Below are 19,378 nucleotides of genomic sequence, written 5' to 3' on the forward strand. Positions count from 1 at the left end.
AAGTGTGTTATTTTTAATAATTTGGTTTTCACTTAATATTTTTGAGTAGCCACTTTATGATATTATAAATAAGATTAAAAACAATTAAATGAAATAAAGAGACACTTCTGGTTGAATTAAAGAATGTTCAAACCCATATTTTTAATTTTTTTCTAAATTTTTAGGTGATAAGTCTTTGTTTAAAAAAAATTTAGAAGTTAAATTAAGTCAAATAAATTTTGCAACTTTTGATATGGCACGGTTTCACTGTTTCATATCATTTGTAATAACATTCAATTCAATCAATAAAAAATAGGTTAAAGGCAAAAGCTACTTTTTATTAATCATGATTTGAAAGCATGAATATTTAATGATCTTTCAATCAATACATTAGTATTAAATTAAAAGCATATTTTTTAATAATTTAATAATATTTTATCATGATATAATAAAAAATTTAATTTGATAGAATCTTTAAAAATCTGCTCGAATAAAAAAATTAAAATTTTTAAACATTTTTAAAAACATTTAATGAATTATTTATTTTCATTAAAATAATAAAACTGAAAAATTATTTTAATTTAAATTCTTATAAATTAATAAAAAAGTTAAATAAATAAATAAAAATATTTTAGGGAGAGGAAGAGGTGTAAATACAATATAATTTTTTTATTTTAATTTGAGAAAAATGAATGCTATTAGATTATTTGAATTTATGAATTTTCTAACAAATAATGAAAATACAATAAATTTAATAGTTTAAATTAATATTAACATTTATTTAAAATTTATTCTTAGTCAGATTGGAAGTGACTAAAATTTTGTAATTAATGTTTATTCCAACAGTAGTAATTTAAAGAAATTAATTAAAAAATGAAACTTTCTCAAATAAATCTAGGCATTACCATTACCTGGAAAAGATAATAACTATAAGGTTAAATTACCTCAAGAAGGTTAAAGGATTTAGCTCAGTATATTAATAAACTTTAAAAACAATTTCTGGAGTTTAGAGAAAAGAACAGAGATTAAACTAGAGGAAGAAAATCAAATTAAAGAATATTTATACAATAAAATTTAAAAGAATAAATCACTAAAAGCTTTTGATTTATCAGAAAGATCATTCTTTCATATTGAATCTAAATGTCTGCATTAGAACTATCCAGAGATATTTAAATTAAATAGGTTTTAGACAAGTCAGCTACTTCAAAACATCTGATAAGTTCAAACAATATCAGCATTCGATATAATTTGGCTCTGATGATGCGAAACAATATCACATAATTAGACTTGGGATAGATCGTATAACATATAAAAAATAATTATTTTCATAATGAAAAAATAAAAAATTATATTAAAAATTTTTATGAGTCCATCCCTAAGAGTGTATAATTATAGAATATAAGGAATTATCAAGATATAAGTTAATAATGATCAATTAACTCTATTTTTTATGTTCTATAAAGAGTATAAATAAACTTTTTTTGAACTTCATTTCTCTCCTCTATAAAATAAAAATTTATTAAGTTAATACTTCTCATATTATAACTATAAAGATAGTCTAAAAAGAATTAAAATATGCATCATAAAAAATTTAATATTTAAAAATTAAAAAAAATTTATATTATAATACAAAAAACAAACAATACTTATATTCGAAACAGATTATATTTATTTTTTTAATCAATCTTAATGACATTTTCCAGTAAAAGCTAAAGCTATGTCAGATGACATACAAGCATAACAAGTATTGATTGCATCATCATATCCACATGGAGGATTTTTACAGTTAGATTAATCTTCAAATACAGCACATGTAGGTATGATTACTTATGGACAATATTTAAATGTATTTTGCTTAGGGTGACAGAAGCTTCCAGTTTTTGGGTAGGAATTGCAGGGCCCCTCAACTACAAACTCAGTTTCTACAGCTTTGCAAGCAGTACACTTGTTAATGAAGTCAGTTCTTACTTAACCATTAGAAGAAATAGAGACACCACAAACAGGTTTTGCTGTTGGTTCGCAGTCTTTAACCAATTAGTCAGACCTGGCACACAAATTTTCTAATTTAGTAGCATTAGCAATAATTAGCAAGGCAAATATAAAAGCACAAGTTTTTCTCATTTCGCTGTAGACTTTCCAAAATTTCTTTTTTATTTTTGATTTTAATTAATTTTAAATTAATTATTATCTTTTAATAAAGTAATAATTCTTATATTTAAACTTAAAATTGATTACTAATTTTTTATTAATAGTTTATTTTTGAAATGAATAAAGCTTTCTTAGGTTACTTTGAATATTTGGTCTCAGCATTCATTTAAGAAATGATAAGAATTCTGATCAAAATTTCTAATTGAATCAAAATTACTAATGGAAAAATTAGTTGAAAGGAATTTTGAAAAGCATTTCTTTTTAATTTTTTAAAGCTATTATAAAAAGCTAATTGATAATAGAATTTTAAGAATATATTATTTAAATTTTATATTTTATGATTAAAATCTGATAAAAATTTTATCAAATAAATAAGAATTTACTTATTATAATTTACTTTTACCCTTTTTGCTGAATGAACATAATTTAAGCAAATTTAGATATTTAATTTCTATATATCACAATATTTATTACAAATATAAAATTATTTTATAATGGAATCAATAAATAGCAGTTTTTATTTTTAATAATGATTTAAAATTTCATTTATATATTATTTAATAACTATAAAGCAATACATATATGCTACTATATTAAATTTATTTTTTTAAACTATTCTTATCTTTTTTATTTAAATGATTAAAGATTAAAAAGCATAAAACCTGATTAGTAATTTAGATATAAGCAATAAATAGCATTTGTAAACCATAAAAAATAAATAAATTGAAAGTAAGTATATAAAAAATGTATTACATGTTAAATAAATAATGATTATAATTCATTTTAAACATTTCATTCTTGTAATAGTTTATAATTTTTATTTTCATAAGTATGTTTTATAAGGTTAATGATTGTAAATATTCATTTTAAATTCTGTATAAATGTTTTAAACCTTTTATTCATATAATTTGTTTAAATGAAATAGAAAGTAATAATTTAGATTAATAGCATTTCTCAATTAATAAGTTTACATCTTTAAATTACATTTTAATAAGATTGAATATTTATTTTTAAAATCGATATTTGATTTAATATAAGAGTAAGCCTAGAAAAGTTTTTTAATTTTTATTCTTGTGAATTGCATTTATTTATTGATTTATTTTTATCAACTTTGCAAAAATATTTGGAAATATTTACAAACAGCTCTTTCTAATACCTAATAATAATGAATTTTAAATTAGATTTTAACTTTTTGCTAGGTTTTTAAAAATTATATCAAATTTTTTACTTATAATTTACTTTTAATGTGAAACTCTACTTACTCAATGCTTATAATTTGAATTTTTTAATGCTGGAATAAATTTTAATTTTATGTTTGCTAAAATTAGTAATGCTTTTCTTAAAAACTTAACTTATTTTCCCAAAAGAATAAATCTACATAAATAAAAAATTGATGAAATCCTTTTCTTAAAAACTTAATTTATTTATTTTCCCAAAAAGAATAAATAAACATAAATACATAAATAAAAAATTGATGAAATCCTCCTCAAAATAATTTAATTAATTTTACGATATTTATTGATTATTTAAGTTTAAGATATTTATATTGCAAAATGAAGATATTATATTTATCTATGAATAAAATCTTTTTAATTTATTACTTATATATTAACTTAATTGAAGACTACATTAATCTATGAATAAAATGATAAGTGAAAAAAATATTTATTATATTTACTATAAATATAAAATAAACATATTATTAAACTAATTTTATTAGGTGTTTGAGTAACTTATCCCTTTTATTGGTAATAGTTCGATAATTAAGGAAAAGAAAAAGCAAATAATTTAGCTAAATGGTAAACAAAATATTTCTTAGAGCTAAAAAAAAGAAATATGTTACAAAATACTAAAATGTAAATGAAACCAATTTTAATATGACCTAAAAATTTATTTGGGTTGTAAATGAATTTATTTTTAAGCTAGTTGAAGAGTAAATTAAATTATAGAAATAGTTTTATATCATTAAAAAATTTTTTAGTCAATAAATATTTAGAATAAAGTTTTATACTATATTTATTAAATACTTTAATCAGAAAAAGATTCCATAATTTATCAGATTTTCATTTTTTATGTTTTTCTTTTAAAAATTTTATAAAAAATTAATAATAAGATATTCAGAATAGCAAATAAAAACAAAGGGGATTAATAAAAGGAAAGTTTACATTAATTTACTTTTATTTTATAAAATTATATATATATATTTTAATATAAGTAAATATATGAATAATTAAGTTATTTTTTTATGTATTTTATAAGTTAGTTTTAATGGCTTTTAGTATTGTTAAATGTATAATAATATATTTATAAATATTAGATCAAAAGCTAGTTATTTAGTAAAATGTAACTAATCTTTTTGACTTTGTAAGTTTCCTGATTAGTTTGTAGATCTAATTTAAATCAATAAAATTGCTCCTAGTTTATTTTTAATATGTGGAAAAAATATATAATTAATATTTGTGTCTAATTAGGCAAGTTACTTAATGTTCAAATCTAAATTGTGTATGTGTCCTATTTTATTGATACTTTAAATAAGATTCTAAGCACCTTCTAATTATATCTTATTTTACCTTTTTGCAATTAGATAAGATAAATTTGATTTTTATGATGATATTTAAATGCATATTACCCAAAGTCAAGATAAAGATTTTTAAGATTTTTTGTATTGGATATTTCTTTACTCAAAGTATTTATTGATTCATTTCCTAGCATGTTATTACTTTATAAAATTTGATAGAGTTTAATTATTTTTATTATAAAAAATCAATTTATTTACTTAAATTTTAATGTTAAAGTTTTTAAGTTCTTGATTTTAGAGATCTATGAAAAGAATGAAGAAGCAGTTTGATCGCTTATATTGTTTTCACTAATGATTTTAAAAATTACATAAATTTATTTTATTATTTAATTGTTTACTTTATTTTTATTGATAAGAAAGTTAAGTTTTATAGCATAGTAATTGATTAAATTAGTTTATGAGCACCGTTTGGTTAAATTGAATTTAAATTAGAATTTATCTAATTGCTAAAATTTAATGATAGATTTTGCAATCTTTTACAGCTTGACAAAGCTGCAAAGTACTAAATGCCTTAATTTCCAATTTTATTAACTCTATATTTAGTAAAATGAAATTAATTTAGATAGAAAATATAAATTAACTAATAGGATACGATAAATCTAAATCCAAAGTATGTAGCAATATACATTATTTTATTCCTTCAGCAAATTTCTAAATTCCATCAGAATATATGTTGTAATTGCTTGTTAATTTTAAACTATTTTTATTAATTATTTATTCAAATATTTTACCAAAGACTCAGTTTTAATTCAGAGACTAGTTTAATTTATCCTATACTCTACATCAATTAACCACTTCCTTCATTTTCTTATTAACTTTAGCTTAAAATTTTAGATATCAATAAATGATTTTTTAATTTTTAAAAAAGGTCTATTTACTTGACGAATAACTAAACTGTAGAAATTCTTTAGCATTTTTAAAGCTTTACAAAAAATTTAGTCATTCCCTCATCTGTTAGTTTATTGTTTCTATGTTATTTTCATTTCATAAAAATTATTTTAATAAAATTTTATTGGGGGTCTCATTTGAAAAAAATATTTTCTCTTTATTATTTTAAAAAATTTTAAGATTAGGGAATAAATTTAATTGGAATCAAAGTGAAATGAGATCATCCCCTCATATTAATTTTTTATTTAGTTTACATTAAGTTGATTTATAAAGTTTTAATTTAAGAGATATTTGATATTCCTTTAGCTATTTGCAAAGCTCCTTTATCTTGTATGTGATTTTCGCTTTATTAATTAAATCAAAATAAATTTATTAAATATCTCACTTAACAATTAGTAAGTACCTTAATTCAATATTTAATAATTAGAGATTTTTCAGCTTAGAAATTCCTTAACCTAATCCTACTGCACCATCAACACGAAGCCTATTTTCGCTATTTTGTGATAAAATAATTAATTAAATATTTATTAATTAAAAACGAATATTTTTTACTTCAAATTTAATCTTAGAGATTACAATTTTTTACTTGTAGTGAGTGCATTTACTAACTTTTAAGGACCTTCATGATGGAATATTGTAGTATTACTTTGAAAAAGTGTAGTAAGATGATGAAATATATAAATTAAAAATACGATAAGTTAATAGAAACATCCTTGAGACAATTTAATTTTTGTAAGGCTTCTCCCAAATAATAGGCTGCTTCTCCTTTTACACTGTTTTGGCTAACAATTATTTGTAAATAGAATATAGAATAATAGTTATCAAAATTTAATTACCTCAAATTTATGGACAATATATTTATTTTTTTGCAACATGAAATGGCAAAGCTAAAATCTGGTATAGATTTAACAGTAAGATTGTTTTATCTATATTTATGAATTAAAATGGACATCATTAAGTCAATATTTAATTGTTAAGTGAAAATAATCACGTTAGATCTATGTATAATTCAGTTAAGTCTCTATAAATTTATAATCCTAGACTTAAGCTATCTAGTCCTAAATCTCCTAGGTTATGCAATCTATTTTTATAGTTTAAGTTGGATTTTTCTCATCTAATTAGTTAAATTTACTTCAAATTTAAAGTTAATATCCTTAGCTAGGAGCATTTACCTAATCCTAAGCTAAGCATTGCGAGCTCGTGTAATCCAAAACTTGATCTAGTTTAATAATTATAAAAAAGATTATCTAGAGGATAAAAATGAGTCATTCAATAGTCAAATAAATAAACAATTTTTACTTAGGATCAACTAATACTTTGTTTATAATAGAGAAGTCATATTAATTTATCTTTTGATATGAAATACTATTAGTTTTTTTTTAATTTTTCATTAGATAATTTACTTCATTTAAGCTTTTAATAGTAGCACTTTTGGAATCTAGAACTTTAGATTTCTTACTATTATGTTTATTTCCCATTCAAAAAAATATCCAACTTTTTGATTAATTTACTTTTAAATATAAAAAAATTGAAATTTTTACAACAATGAGCTAATTTAAATATAACTCGATTCTATCTTTTGTTTTTTATCAACACTATTTGCAAAAACATTGCAGAAATATTTTTTCTTTTTCTTTTTTGTATAAAATCTAATCAATATTTAAAGAAAAAGAAGTAAAAAAGAATATTTATTATTCTTTTTTTATTTATAAATCTCCAGTTTATAATTCTACCTTACTAATCTTTATAGTAAAATAAGTAATTCCAATATACTAAATATTATGTATGATATTTTGATATAGAAGAATCTTAATTTTGATTAAAAATAAAAACTCCATATTTATAGCATGATTTAATAAATGATTAAATTTGTTTGTTTACAACATTTACAAAGCTAAATTTACTTCAAATTTTTTCTAGTTAATTCATTATTATAATTTAATTATACCGAAAAGAATCATATTATCTTGAGCCATTTTTTTTTTTCTCCTTTAAAAATTAAATATAATAAAAGATTTAATAAAAAATAAATAATTTTACAATGTAAATCTTTTTCTAGTGTAACTATTGTATTTTTTATTTAGTATTTATGTAAAACATATTTGTTAAAATAATAATGTAATAAAAATATTTTCTTTAAAAATAAAATACATCATATATTTATTTTTTAATTTACTACAAATAAAAATAATTAAAATTAATAAAATATTTAAACACTCTTTTATGTTTAATTTCAATTTAAATTATTTCTTCCATTTTTGTATAAATTATTCTTTTTAAATTATTTCAGCTTCACTTTTTTAGTCCTAAATATCACTTCTTTTGGTTGCATTGGTGAATTGTTTGGATAAGTAAATTCATATTCGTAGCTGCTAAATATCAAATACTTTTTTATCTAATTTTTATTAAGATAAAAAAGTAGTAGAAGTAATTTTTAAAAATTCAAAACAATAAAATGATCAAATTAATCAATTATTGCAGCATCTATTTTCTGGATTCTGCTATTATCGCTTATTTTGCATATGTTCTTAATACTAATAATATTTTCTTCATTTTATCTTAAGGTTTATATCAGAGAGTTCAAAAAATATCTATAGTTAAATTATTCAAACTTAATCTAGTAGGATATAAATCTGAATTCTCTACTAATTACCATTATTAAATAATGTATTTATAGCCATCCACCTCTTGAAAAGTGAAGAAAACTCCTTTAGGTATCCATAAAATAAAATTTGGACAAATATTTCTTATTTTGTCATGTCTCTTCAATAGAAATAATATCTTTTAGGATTCGAAATAATCGAGAAAAAGAGTAGATGTATTTGATAACCTGATACTTATTATTTGCTGTATCTGTAGTTAAAGTCTTGTAATCAATAAAACAATAGGTAAATCCTTCAAACAAAAAGAATTTACTATAGACGACGCAATAAGCTTCTATCTAACCATTAATAAAAAAATTTTTCTTATTTTACAAATATGTGTATAAGTTAATGAACAATAATATTCATATTTTCAAAATTTTACAAGTAAATTTTATTAATTAATTTTATTTTCAAAAATATTAAAAATTTTTCATAAGATTTTGTAAAATAATTATTTTTGAATAAATAAAATAAAATCTCTTATTTATTTTTAAACTATTTTATTAATATATAAATTACAATATTTTTTCAATCCTTTTAAATTTCATAAATTCATTTAAATTATTCAATATTAATGTAAGTTACTTTTAATTAACCAGAATTTATTCTATAAATCTTCTAAAATATGTAAGGAAATATATACTTTTGGTACTCTTCAAAAAGGAGGTTCAAAAAATAACTTGAATTTCAAATTTTACTCTCCTTAAACTAACTTAAAAATAATTATGGATTAATGAATTTTTGTAAATATATAAGCATTTGCAGTATTTAGATTGTTATATATAATTATTTTTTCTATTAAGTTTAACTAGGTATACTTCTGGGTTGTTGATTCCCTTATCATCAAGTTATTTTATTCTTCTGCAAAATCATTCTAATTACATTTTTAAACAAACAGTAGAGTGGGCAACTTTGGAGGTAATCCCTTTAGCAATTCAACTCCCTAGCAATCTATTTGATAATGTTTAATTTGATACAAGTTTTAAGACATATTTCTTCAAACTTCTTATAGCTATTTTAGATAATTTGTTTAATTACCACTTCAATTTAAGTTTCAGTGTATATATTATACCTTCTTATCTTTATAATTATGCTTTTTGTTAACATTTACTCAAAATATTATCTGTTTTGATTCTATGCTTAATTATACTAGGTAAATTAGTTTTATTTTTTACAATAAATTTTTGTCAAAATAACCATGACACTAGTGTGACAGCTCAGAATAAAGATATGTCAAATATACCCTTTGGATAGATCAATTTCAATTAGCAGTAACAATTTTCTCAAATTTAAAAGATATAAAACAATCTGATTAGAAGTTATTACTACTTTACCATTTTAATATTAGATGTTGGTTGAACAATTTCTTTTGATGTATCTGAGAATTTGCTTTATTCTATAGTTTTTGAAATAAGCGTTTATTTTATTGTAAAGTAAAATAGAACTTTAGTAAGAGGGATATATACTAAAATAGAAAATCAATTCTAATTTTTTTACAAAGAATTAATAGATAATAAATTTCTTATTTTTTATTAAAAAAATATATAATCAAGACAAATTATTTGATTTTATTACAATATCTATAATTTTACTAACTAATAAAAAATTATATATCCAAACATTTAAAAATTATAAACAATCTTTTATTTGTGATAAATCAAATTTCTAAGTATAAGCTTTTATTGGTGTGGAATAAATTTACAATTTATCTACATATAATAATAAAAATGATTCAAAATATATTTTACTTAAAATGAGTAAATAATATGTATTAATTAAATGTAATTTATCAAAACTCATTTAAGTTTCCTAAATAATGAAATATTTATATAAAATTTACTTACTTTGTTCAATGAATATATTTTAGAATATAATCTTTCATATGACAAAATATAATAAATCTAAAGATAAATATAGATATTAAATTTTACAAAAATCTATTTCAATTGTTTTCTTTACAGTTATCCATGATTGAATTTATTTTTTTAAAAAATATTTTAATTAACCTAATATAATTTCTTCCTCAATTTCAAATGAAATATATAGAAAAATAGGTCTTTGATCCCAAGATTTTTGGAAAAAAATTAATCATCACTCAGCCATCTCAACCCCAACCATTCTATTTGAAATTCTCTATTATGCACAATCAACACAAGACCAAAGGCCTGTAATTTATTTAAAAATCAATCCAACCCCATCGTTCATCATCCAATATTTAAACCCCATCAATCACCACCTAGCCATCTCATCATCAATAACCACAATACAAAAATTCAATCCCTAACATCCCATAACCTTAAAAAAAAAATTCTAAAAAATTTGGTGCTAACATATTTATGCGAAATAAATTCATTGAAATAGCCCATATTTTTCTTCACACAAAAACTATTCGCATCCTATCACTCTATAACAACAAACAAAAAATAGATCAATCAGAATCCAACAATCAAAAATAGAACAGTCACAGTCCCAATCCCATCAAAGAAATATGTAAAACAATCAATTCCTAACTTTCTATTAATAGCATTTTATTTTAGAGTTGTTTAGTGCGGAGGTCCGAATGACCTATAGTATATTTGCTCACTGCTTTAGCACAAGGTAATAAGCCTAAAATCTATTAAAAATCAACTATACCAAAGTAATAATATCACAACAATCAAAAATAAAATAATCAAAATAGAACAATCATATAACAACCATCAATTCAAAACAATTATATCCCAACCATTTTAAAACAAACCATTACAAAACCAACAATCTCAACTCTATATGCAATATTTAAAACAAATAAAACACTATTCACTTATTTCCAATATTAAATAGCCTTAAGAAAGTTAAATTAAGATAATTATTCTATTGTTACTCCATTTCTAAAAATAAATAAAAATTAAATATTCAATCTTGATTTTGGTTGGATAATAAATTAATTTACAATAGGATAATTATGGTAAATTTTCTTATTTTATCCGATCATAACTAATTAATATTTGATCGATTTTTGAAAAAAAATCTTCAGTATTTACCAACAAAAATAAATTTTAACCATATGGGAACACCGCTGATTATATGATATATATTTTATTTTTTTATTTAAACTCTATTGTTTTAAAATTTAATTAATCCATTTAATTTTTAAAATATTTATTATTAATTTTTATGATAAATCTATTAAGATTCTTCTCATTAATTTAACATTTTTCATCAAAAATAATAATTTTTATTTTCTATGTGAAATCATCTTTTACAATAATATTCTATATTTAAAATGAAAGATCATTTATATCTTCGATATAAAATATATTTTCTTTTTAAATTATTAATTTTATAAAATATAATTTATTAATATAGTTATAAATATTTTTATATCACTTAATGCATTTAATTTACATGATTTACTTAAGTTAAAATTTATATTTAAAATTTGAAATTTTATTTTTCAAAACTTTAATTCTTAAAATTCTTAAATTTATTCTAATTTAAGCCTGTTATCTAATTAAGCCTGAAAAAATATAGAAAAATGGAATTTTATGCATGCTAAGATTAGAGTATTTGGCTTTATGCTTTAGTAGATGCTTTAAAAGTAAAAGAATTTATTTTCAGAATTCATTATTTTAAATTAAAATTGACAAATAATTACATTATCTACCAAATGAATATTTAAAGTAAATAAATAGTTGAGGAAAATATTATTAATAATACATACTATTTTTGACAGATTATTAAAAGATTAATAGATGAAATAGATTCATAAAAAGATGATATTGCATATTAATTACAATATATTATCTCTACAATTGTTAATTAAGATTATACCTTATAACATCCTTAATTCAAATCTTTAAAAATTGTTAAATCATAAGTAAAAACATGTAACATTTATAATTAGAGCTAATATTATAAATCTTAAAGTATCTCTAAAAGTATGTAACCCTAGTCATTAATTAAATGAAGTATAATAGATTTTTACAAAATCTTTTATATAATAAATAGGCCAAATCAAATTAAATTTTACTCAATATGAAAATTGAGAAACTTTATAATATTTCTAATATATTTATAAAATAAATTGTAATGCAACAAGAAGAAGAGTTAAGGCAAGCTTTTTTAAAAAAAGAGATACTTATTTAAGAATTAAAAGCCGAAAATGGGAAAGATCTTTTTTCGTTTTTAACAGAAGAAGAGCTTACAAAATAAAATGTTATATCTTAAATATGTGAATTGATAATCAATTCTTTACCTAATACGGTCTTATATCTCTCAATATTTTACTACAATTTTGTAAATATGTTTTTTGTTAAGCAGTTCGGAAACTATGAGACAATAGCTTCGTTTGGAATGGGAGTAACTTGGTTTAACTCAACAACTCTTTGTTTTATTGTTTCTTTAGGAAATGGTTTTTTTATCTAGTCAGCCTAAGCTTTTGGAGCAAAGAATTTTTAAGTAAAAATAAATACAAATGCAAATAATTTGATATTTATTTTTTAATAAATAGCTTATGGCAGAGCTTTATTAGAAATGTTAAGCTATTTTATTCTTTTTTGGAATAATTAGCACTTTTTTTTTACTGAATACTCAATCTATTTTGATTTCATTTGGAATTTCAGAAGAAGTTTCTACAATCACTTAATAATTTTCATATTCAGCTATTCCTTCAATCATTAGCAATATTTTGAATGAATCTACCAGGCAGCTACTAATTTCTTAAAAAATTTTCGACATACCTATGAAGGTTTAAATTTTAGTTTACTTTTTCCACCCGATATGGTGTTACTTATTTTCAATAATGCTAGATCTTGGAATATATGGAATTGGTTTTTCAAGGGCAGTATCAGAGATGTTGGGTTTTATTTTGCTTCGTTATTAGATTAAATAAAAGCATCTATGCGATGAAGTTTGGGATATCCCTTATAGAAAATAATTCTTACTTGATAATTGGATACCTTTCTTAAAAATCTCTATACCAGTTGGAGCTCTACTTTTCTTAGAGTGGATCTTTTCCGAAATTTAGATAATATTAGTTGGCATGTTAAAAGATGATAAATAACTAGCAGGTTAGTCTTCATTTTCAAGCATAATTTTGTTTTTTGCGATGTGTCCTCTTGGATTATCATAAACTTCTAATAGCTACTTAGGTAAATACTTTTATTATAATTTAACATGAGTAATTAATTTTTAACTTTAGGTAATGCAATAGGTTAAGGTAAAAAAAAAGTCTGCATTAATTTTAGCAAAATCACAATAGTTGCTTGTTTTGTAGAGGTGGCTTTAATGATACTTATTGGAATATTACTTCAAGACTTTTTTGCAGGTGTTTTTAGCACAGACCCTGAGATGGAATACTATTTTCGAACTGCCTATAATATGTATATTTACATGTTTATTTTAGCAGGATGTTTCTAATTTGTTTTAAGTGGGATTTTGCGTTGTTGTGAGAATTAAAATTATGCTGCTTAAACATTTTTAATTTCTTACTACTTAATTGGGTTACCACTAGCATGCTTTCTTATTTTTAAATTTGAACTTGGTATCAAAGGTGTTTGGATTTCTTAGTCACTTTCAGCTTGGATTGTTTCAATAAGTTGTCTAATTAAATATTTAAACATGGATTGGGATGATTAGATATTAAAAGTTCAAAAGAGAGTATAATTAGAGATAAAAGAACTAGATATTGAGATGCCAAATATCATGAAATCAAATTGAGCTTATATTTTTATTAACTAAATATTATATAAATAAAAATATTAAAAAATTAATCATAATTATTTATTATTAATGACTTAGAGTTTATGTATAAAAAAATTATTTATGAGATATTTTGATATATTAAATAAATAGTTAGTGTAACATCAAAATATTTTTAAATATTTTGCAAAAATTATAAAATTAATTGCTCCGAATTTAATGAAAATGAATTTAAAAAAATTTTTTAAATGTTCTCCTTAAGTTAAGTGAATACATTATATATAATAAGTTAAATAGTTAATATTTATTAAATGGCTTTTTTTCTTGTGTAAACCTTTTAATATAAATTTGTTAATAAATCATACATAATAATGAATCATATGTGATAAGCTTTAAAAATCAATAAACAATTTTTTCGTTGGCTTTAAAATTTATTCATATATTAATTAAAATAATTAAAACTAGATCTAATAAATTATCAAATAAATAGTATAGTGTTTAATAGTAGTAACTAAGTATAATATAAAACTCATAAAAATGCTTTAAAATTAGCACTTAAGTTATGATAATTTGATTTCATGTCAATTGTCAAAGTCCCTTAATGATGAATGTAAAATCTTCGAAAATTCTTTAAGTTAGATTACTAGTACAACAAAGAACCCATTTATCAAAGTAAAGTAAGTTAGTGTTGTAGATATATTAAAAGGAGATGATTTAGATTCAATTTAGTCTTAAAGCAGAATCACATAAAGTAATTTGCATTAAATTAGCTAAAATTGTTTCTAATGTGAGTAAAACCATGATTTGGATTCATCTGCTTCTTAAGATTCTTAGTAATTCAGCAAAACAATTCATGAAGGAAATAGTATTTTTTACTTATTAAAATTAAATGGAAGGAAAATATATCTTTAAATATGAATAGATTATAAAATTGAAAATGATCATGAAATATAAGTAGACTTGAGTTATTCTGATGACAACTAAAAAGAACAACAAACAAAAAACGAGTAAACTTAATTTTTATTGGTATACATATTATAGAATCAGCAGAGAGCTCAAAAAAAAAAAATAAAATCAACTTGATGGTTTAGTAGAAGTTTTAAAGAAATATCTCTGACTAAAAATCTTATTCAAAACTAAAAAATGGTTAGAAAAAAAAGAAATTAAGAATTTTTTATTAAATTTGCAATTAAAACAAATAAGTGATTAGTTAATTCTTTAATCTGAGTTATTTTTATTTTCAAAGTATATTAAATGATAAACAAGTAGATTTTTTATGCCAAATTCTTTTTATACTGTAATAATTAATAAGTATCTATTTAAAATATTTTATATTAAAAATAAGGGGACAAAGATAAAGCTTTGCATAAACTATACAGTAATTAGTTAAAAAGAAAAGAAAAAATAATATTGAATTAGGATACATAAATTCTAAGAATATTTGGAAAAAGAAATGGTTAGGAGTTCTCTTTTATGTCTCAAAGTTTTTATATATAGCTAAGCAATGTCAAAAAGTTTTCAGAGCTTCTTTATTGACTTCATTCTAATTACATTTAATAGGGGATATTTCTAGTGATTTTGAGTAAAATGAATGCTATAGTAAGCCTAATATTCGTTAAATAATATCTTACTCGAAACTGAATTGTATTTCCATTAAAACATATAAAATTCTAAAGAAGAGACTTAAGAAATTTATTTCTTGCTTCTAAAACTTTTAAGTTTGGTTTTCTTTTATATATTATAAAATGATAAAGATATTTTTTAATGCTTTACCCTTAATAAACTCTCAATCTAAATTTTATATAATGTGGGAGACGATTATATTCTTTAGCTCTTTTGTTAATTTCATATATTTACCATTTGAAATCAGCTTTGAAATTTAGAGAAGTCTCAGTTTCTCAGTTTATTTATAATTTTTATGCCCAATTATTTACACTTTGGATATCCTAATTAAAAGTAATACCTTAAATTTCCAAAAAGGAAATCATATTTAGCAACATAAGCAAATTTTAAAAGATTATTTAACTTCTTCTTTTCTATTAGATCTCATTAGTTTAATTAGCCTAAATAGCTATCTCATTTAGTATAAAGGTTCATAACTATTATTTTTTGTCAGGATTTTTAGATCGCTCAGGATAATTGATATTATTAGAGAATATTACTTTTCAAGCACATTTTACTCTGGTAAAATACTTCTTACAAATTTTAATTAAATAAAAATTATAATATATAAATTAATATATATACATACATACTTTATTTAAATTATTGACTAAATAGACAAAAATATTATGAAAAAAAATTAATTTTTAATTACAATATTTTTTGATAATTCTTTTTAAAATATCCTCTGAATTTTACTCTGATGTTAAAAAAATTATTATATTTTTTTCTATTTTGTTATTTTTCTAAACTCTACATCATTTCTTCTAATTTTTTTGCTAAATTAATACAGATAAATTTTCTACTAAAATAATAATTATTTTAAATTACAAGCTATTAATTTTCTCTAAATTTTCTTTATCACATTTTGTTTAAACCACTCTCAATAAGATATTTATTGATTAAATATTTTATTTAACTTATTTATTAATTTAAAAAAAAAAATATTTAGGAATTATATCTCTGTTTTTGCTTTTTGCAGGATCTCTTTTTTATGGACATTTGTTTGCTTGTATTTGGTATTACGTAGGAAATTAAAGTGAATAAGGTTGGATAGCTTTTAATTAATTAGATAGAAGTGATATTTATTCTAATTATGTTTGCAGCTATTATTATGCAGTTGTAACAATGACTACAATAGGATATGGAGACATTACTGCTAAAACAACTGGGGAAAGATCTGTAATGATTTTTTTGGCATTACTGTCTTGTGGAATTTTCGGTTTTACTATTAATTCAATAGGTAAAATTATAACAAAAACATTATCAATAGGCTAAACATTAATAATTATTTTAGGTAATATACTTTCAGATTTCAAATAAAAGAGTGACACTTACCTCACAGAATTAGGAAAGCTCAATAAATATCTAAGTTTCTATCAGGTATCATCAGAAGTTCAAATAAATGCAAGGAAATATTTAAAGTTCATTCATCAAGAAAAACACAATAATTAACTATCAAGTTTTTAGTCTTTAAATAATTTGTCTGGTGATTTGTAGAATTAAATAAAAATGGAGGTTATTTCTAAATAATTAAAATAAATACAGCTTTTTAGAAATATTTTAAAAGAAGAAATTATTCTACAACTTTCTCTTTAAGTTTAAGAGAATATTTATTAACCAGAATAAATCATTTTAGGATAAAATGAAGTAAAAGAACCAACAATATACATTATAAATCATGGTAGAGTGCTTAAATATTCTTAATACGACCTAGCATCCAAAGAAAATTCAATAGTAGTAAATAACTTTAAAAATTTAAATTAAAGTTGCTGTTAATTTATTTAAATTCAATAGGAATTAAAGGAAAAAGATAATTTTGGGTTAATTGAATTTTTTATGAACTAAGAAACATGTAATTTTAATTATAAAAGCAAAGAACTCACCTCAATATTTTCTTTATAGCTCTCTACTTTTTTGAAAATAATAAAGTAAGATAATGAAAGTTATGAGAAATTTTGTTATGTTAAAGATTAAGTAATTTATTAATAATATCTAAGTTAAATTAACTACTCCTGCTTATCTTGCTAATCTAAAAGTCACACTTTGAAAGATTGTCCTTCTATTTTTTATAATAAAAGATATGTTAGCATAATTAAAAAATATTTATAGCCAGAATAATAATAAAAATAATAATAAGATGATAACAAAAAGCGGAAAGCAAAAAAAAAATAAAACTGTTGGAAATTATTTGATTAAAATTATAGTCAAGCAATAGATTTTTAAAACAATAATATTAACTAACTATCGTTCGATGAATGCTCATAAATAACGGAGGAAGATGATTAAGAAGAATCAAATATTAATGATAATAATAAAGACTGTATTTAAGAATTTAATTTGGTAGAAACTGAAACTAGAAAAAGCATTTTTACATAAAATTTGTTAAAATTAAGTGAAGATAGAGATCATTTTAATTCACATAAAACGGGGGATATATTAAATGAGGATGATTGCTCAATTGGAAATATTGGCTCAGAGTTGAAACCTTAAATTATTATTTAATCAAGAAAGCACAACACATATGATTTTCAAAAATCTGAAGAAATGAAAAAGCAGAGTAGTAATTCAATAGAACAATAATAATAATAATAGGAAGATGACTTATTTTGGTGTAAAAAAATATAATTTATTTTGAAATTTTAAATTATTTTTGATTTATAAACATATAAATGGACAAATAGAATCTCATAACTCTCAAAAAAACATTTGCTAACGTAACAGAACTTCTATCAATGTTGTTTAAAATTAGAATTTTAATGCAATTTAGTCATTGATCTAGAATTTAAAAGATGTTCAGATGTTTCTATTATCAAATTAGTAATTTTAAAAATCAATACATATTTATTATTTTTTGATTTTTATTAAAATTAAAAAATTAGAACTTCACCAAAGATGCCATAAAAATAAACCAATTTTTGCAAGGTGAACTCTAAAAGACTTGATTCATCTATCGTGGTTAACTTAAAAAAGGAACGTAATTCTAGTCTAAGTGAATCAAATAAAAATGTTAAATATGCTAAAGAATTTTCATATACACTCTAGGAAATTAAAAATTAAAAGAAAAAGTCATAATCATTTCATGATGAGAATTTCGATAAACTATGCCAATTCAAAATATATTATCCTTTAAAAAATTTTGACATAGTTATTTCTGGTATAAACAAATCTCATTTAGAATTTAAGATTCCTTAAATATTAAAAAAATTAAAACTAAATAAAATAATATGAAAACCTATCACTGATAAGGCTTAATTTCTAAATATTTTTTGTATTTTTTACACATTTTATTTATAAATAAATAGTATTTACTAATAAATACTAAATTAAAATAATTATTTACTGCATTCTTAAAAAATATTTTTAAAAAATAGACTTATTTATTTTTAATTATGCAAAATGAACAATTTATAAGGGAAAGTTTAGTGAGTTTGTGTGTGTGTGTTCGCAAAATCTATTATATATTAACTAAAATAGTTATTAAATACAAAATTTTATATTTATTTTATTATTCTTAACTAAATTTATTCTATTAAGAATTTAAGTTCAATAATTTTTGTTTACTGAAAATATGAATTCCCAACGAATATTAAAAATGTTTTAATAGAAAAGGTATTGTATATTATATTTTAATAAAATAATTTATATTTATAAAAGATTTGTTTCTTGATCTATTTATGTAGTTAGTTGTTCATTAAACATCAAAACCATTTATTTTTTCATTTTATTAAATATATATATCATACATTTCAGTTGTAGTAAATTATTCTGAATAAGTTTTCTATTTGAAATTGAA

The 19,378-nt window shown here is 20.7% G+C and overlaps 6 protein-coding genes across 6 annotated transcripts; 3 read left to right on the forward strand and 3 right to left on the reverse strand. All coding sequences in view use genetic code 6, as the record gives it.

Annotated features, from left to right (window-relative positions):
• Window positions 1-1,659: 1,659 nt before the first annotated feature.
• On the reverse strand, window positions 1,660-2,100 carry TTHERM_00252300 (kazal-type proteinase inhibitor 1; the record flags this gene model as incomplete). The annotated part of the gene is made up of 1 exon (XM_001019081.1): window positions 1,660-2,100. The coding sequence occupies one exon, from the start codon at window positions 2,098-2,100 to the stop codon at window positions 1,660-1,662; it is 441 nt and encodes a 146-aa protein (XP_001019081.1).
• A 2,345-nt stretch (window positions 2,101-4,445) lies between these two features.
• TTHERM_00252310 (kinase domain protein) lies at window positions 4,446-7,442 on the reverse strand (the record flags this gene model as incomplete). The annotated part of the gene is made up of 18 exons (XM_001019082.2): window positions 4,446-4,542; window positions 4,608-4,697; window positions 4,757-4,846; window positions 4,904-4,993; window positions 5,044-5,238; window positions 5,298-5,387; window positions 5,437-5,526; window positions 5,584-5,673; window positions 5,848-5,937; window positions 5,997-6,086; window positions 6,146-6,238; window positions 6,286-6,375; window positions 6,430-6,519; window positions 6,585-6,674; window positions 6,726-6,812; window positions 6,893-6,942; window positions 6,997-7,051; window positions 7,135-7,442. The coding sequence occupies 18 exons, from the start codon at window positions 7,440-7,442 to the stop codon at window positions 4,446-4,448; spliced, it is 1,875 nt and encodes a 624-aa protein (XP_001019082.2).
• A 464-nt stretch (window positions 7,443-7,906) lies between these two features.
• TTHERM_00252320 (hypothetical protein) lies at window positions 7,907-8,352 on the reverse strand (the record flags this gene model as incomplete). Its single annotated transcript, XM_001019083.1, has 2 exons — window positions 7,907-7,965; window positions 8,247-8,352. 2 exons carry the CDS (start codon window positions 8,350-8,352, stop codon window positions 7,907-7,909), a joined length of 165 nt encoding a protein of 54 aa, XP_001019083.1.
• Window positions 8,353-10,271: 1,919 nt separating this feature from the next.
• TTHERM_00252330 (hypothetical protein) lies at window positions 10,272-10,802 on the forward strand (the record flags this gene model as incomplete). The annotated part of the gene is made up of 1 exon (XM_001019084.1): window positions 10,272-10,802. One exon carries the CDS (start codon window positions 10,272-10,274, stop codon window positions 10,800-10,802), a length of 531 nt encoding a protein of 176 aa, XP_001019084.1.
• A 953-nt stretch (window positions 10,803-11,755) lies between these two features.
• TTHERM_00252339 (multidrug resistance pump protein) lies at window positions 11,756-13,938 on the forward strand (the record flags this gene model as incomplete). The annotated part of the gene is made up of 5 exons (XM_001471361.2): window positions 11,756-11,818; window positions 11,954-12,097; window positions 12,229-12,678; window positions 12,731-13,370; window positions 13,421-13,938. 5 exons carry the CDS (start codon window positions 11,756-11,758, stop codon window positions 13,936-13,938), a joined length of 1,815 nt encoding a protein of 604 aa, XP_001471411.2.
• Window positions 13,939-14,457: 519 nt separating this feature from the next.
• TTHERM_00252350 (cation channel family protein) lies at window positions 14,458-18,813 on the forward strand (the record flags this gene model as incomplete). The annotated part of the gene is made up of 9 exons (XM_001019086.2): window positions 14,458-14,785; window positions 14,843-14,927; window positions 15,266-15,519; window positions 16,535-16,825; window positions 16,880-17,322; window positions 17,380-17,559; window positions 17,695-18,196; window positions 18,267-18,402; window positions 18,465-18,813. 9 exons carry the CDS (start codon window positions 14,458-14,460, stop codon window positions 18,811-18,813), a joined length of 2,568 nt encoding a protein of 855 aa, XP_001019086.2.
• Window positions 18,814-19,378: the final 565 nt, after the last annotated feature.

Source organism: Tetrahymena thermophila, assembly GCF_000189635.1.
Source record: "Tetrahymena thermophila SB210 genomic scaffold scf_8254590, whole genome shotgun sequence".
Classification (NCBI taxonomy): domain Eukaryota; phylum Ciliophora; class Oligohymenophorea; order Hymenostomatida; family Tetrahymenidae; genus Tetrahymena; species Tetrahymena thermophila.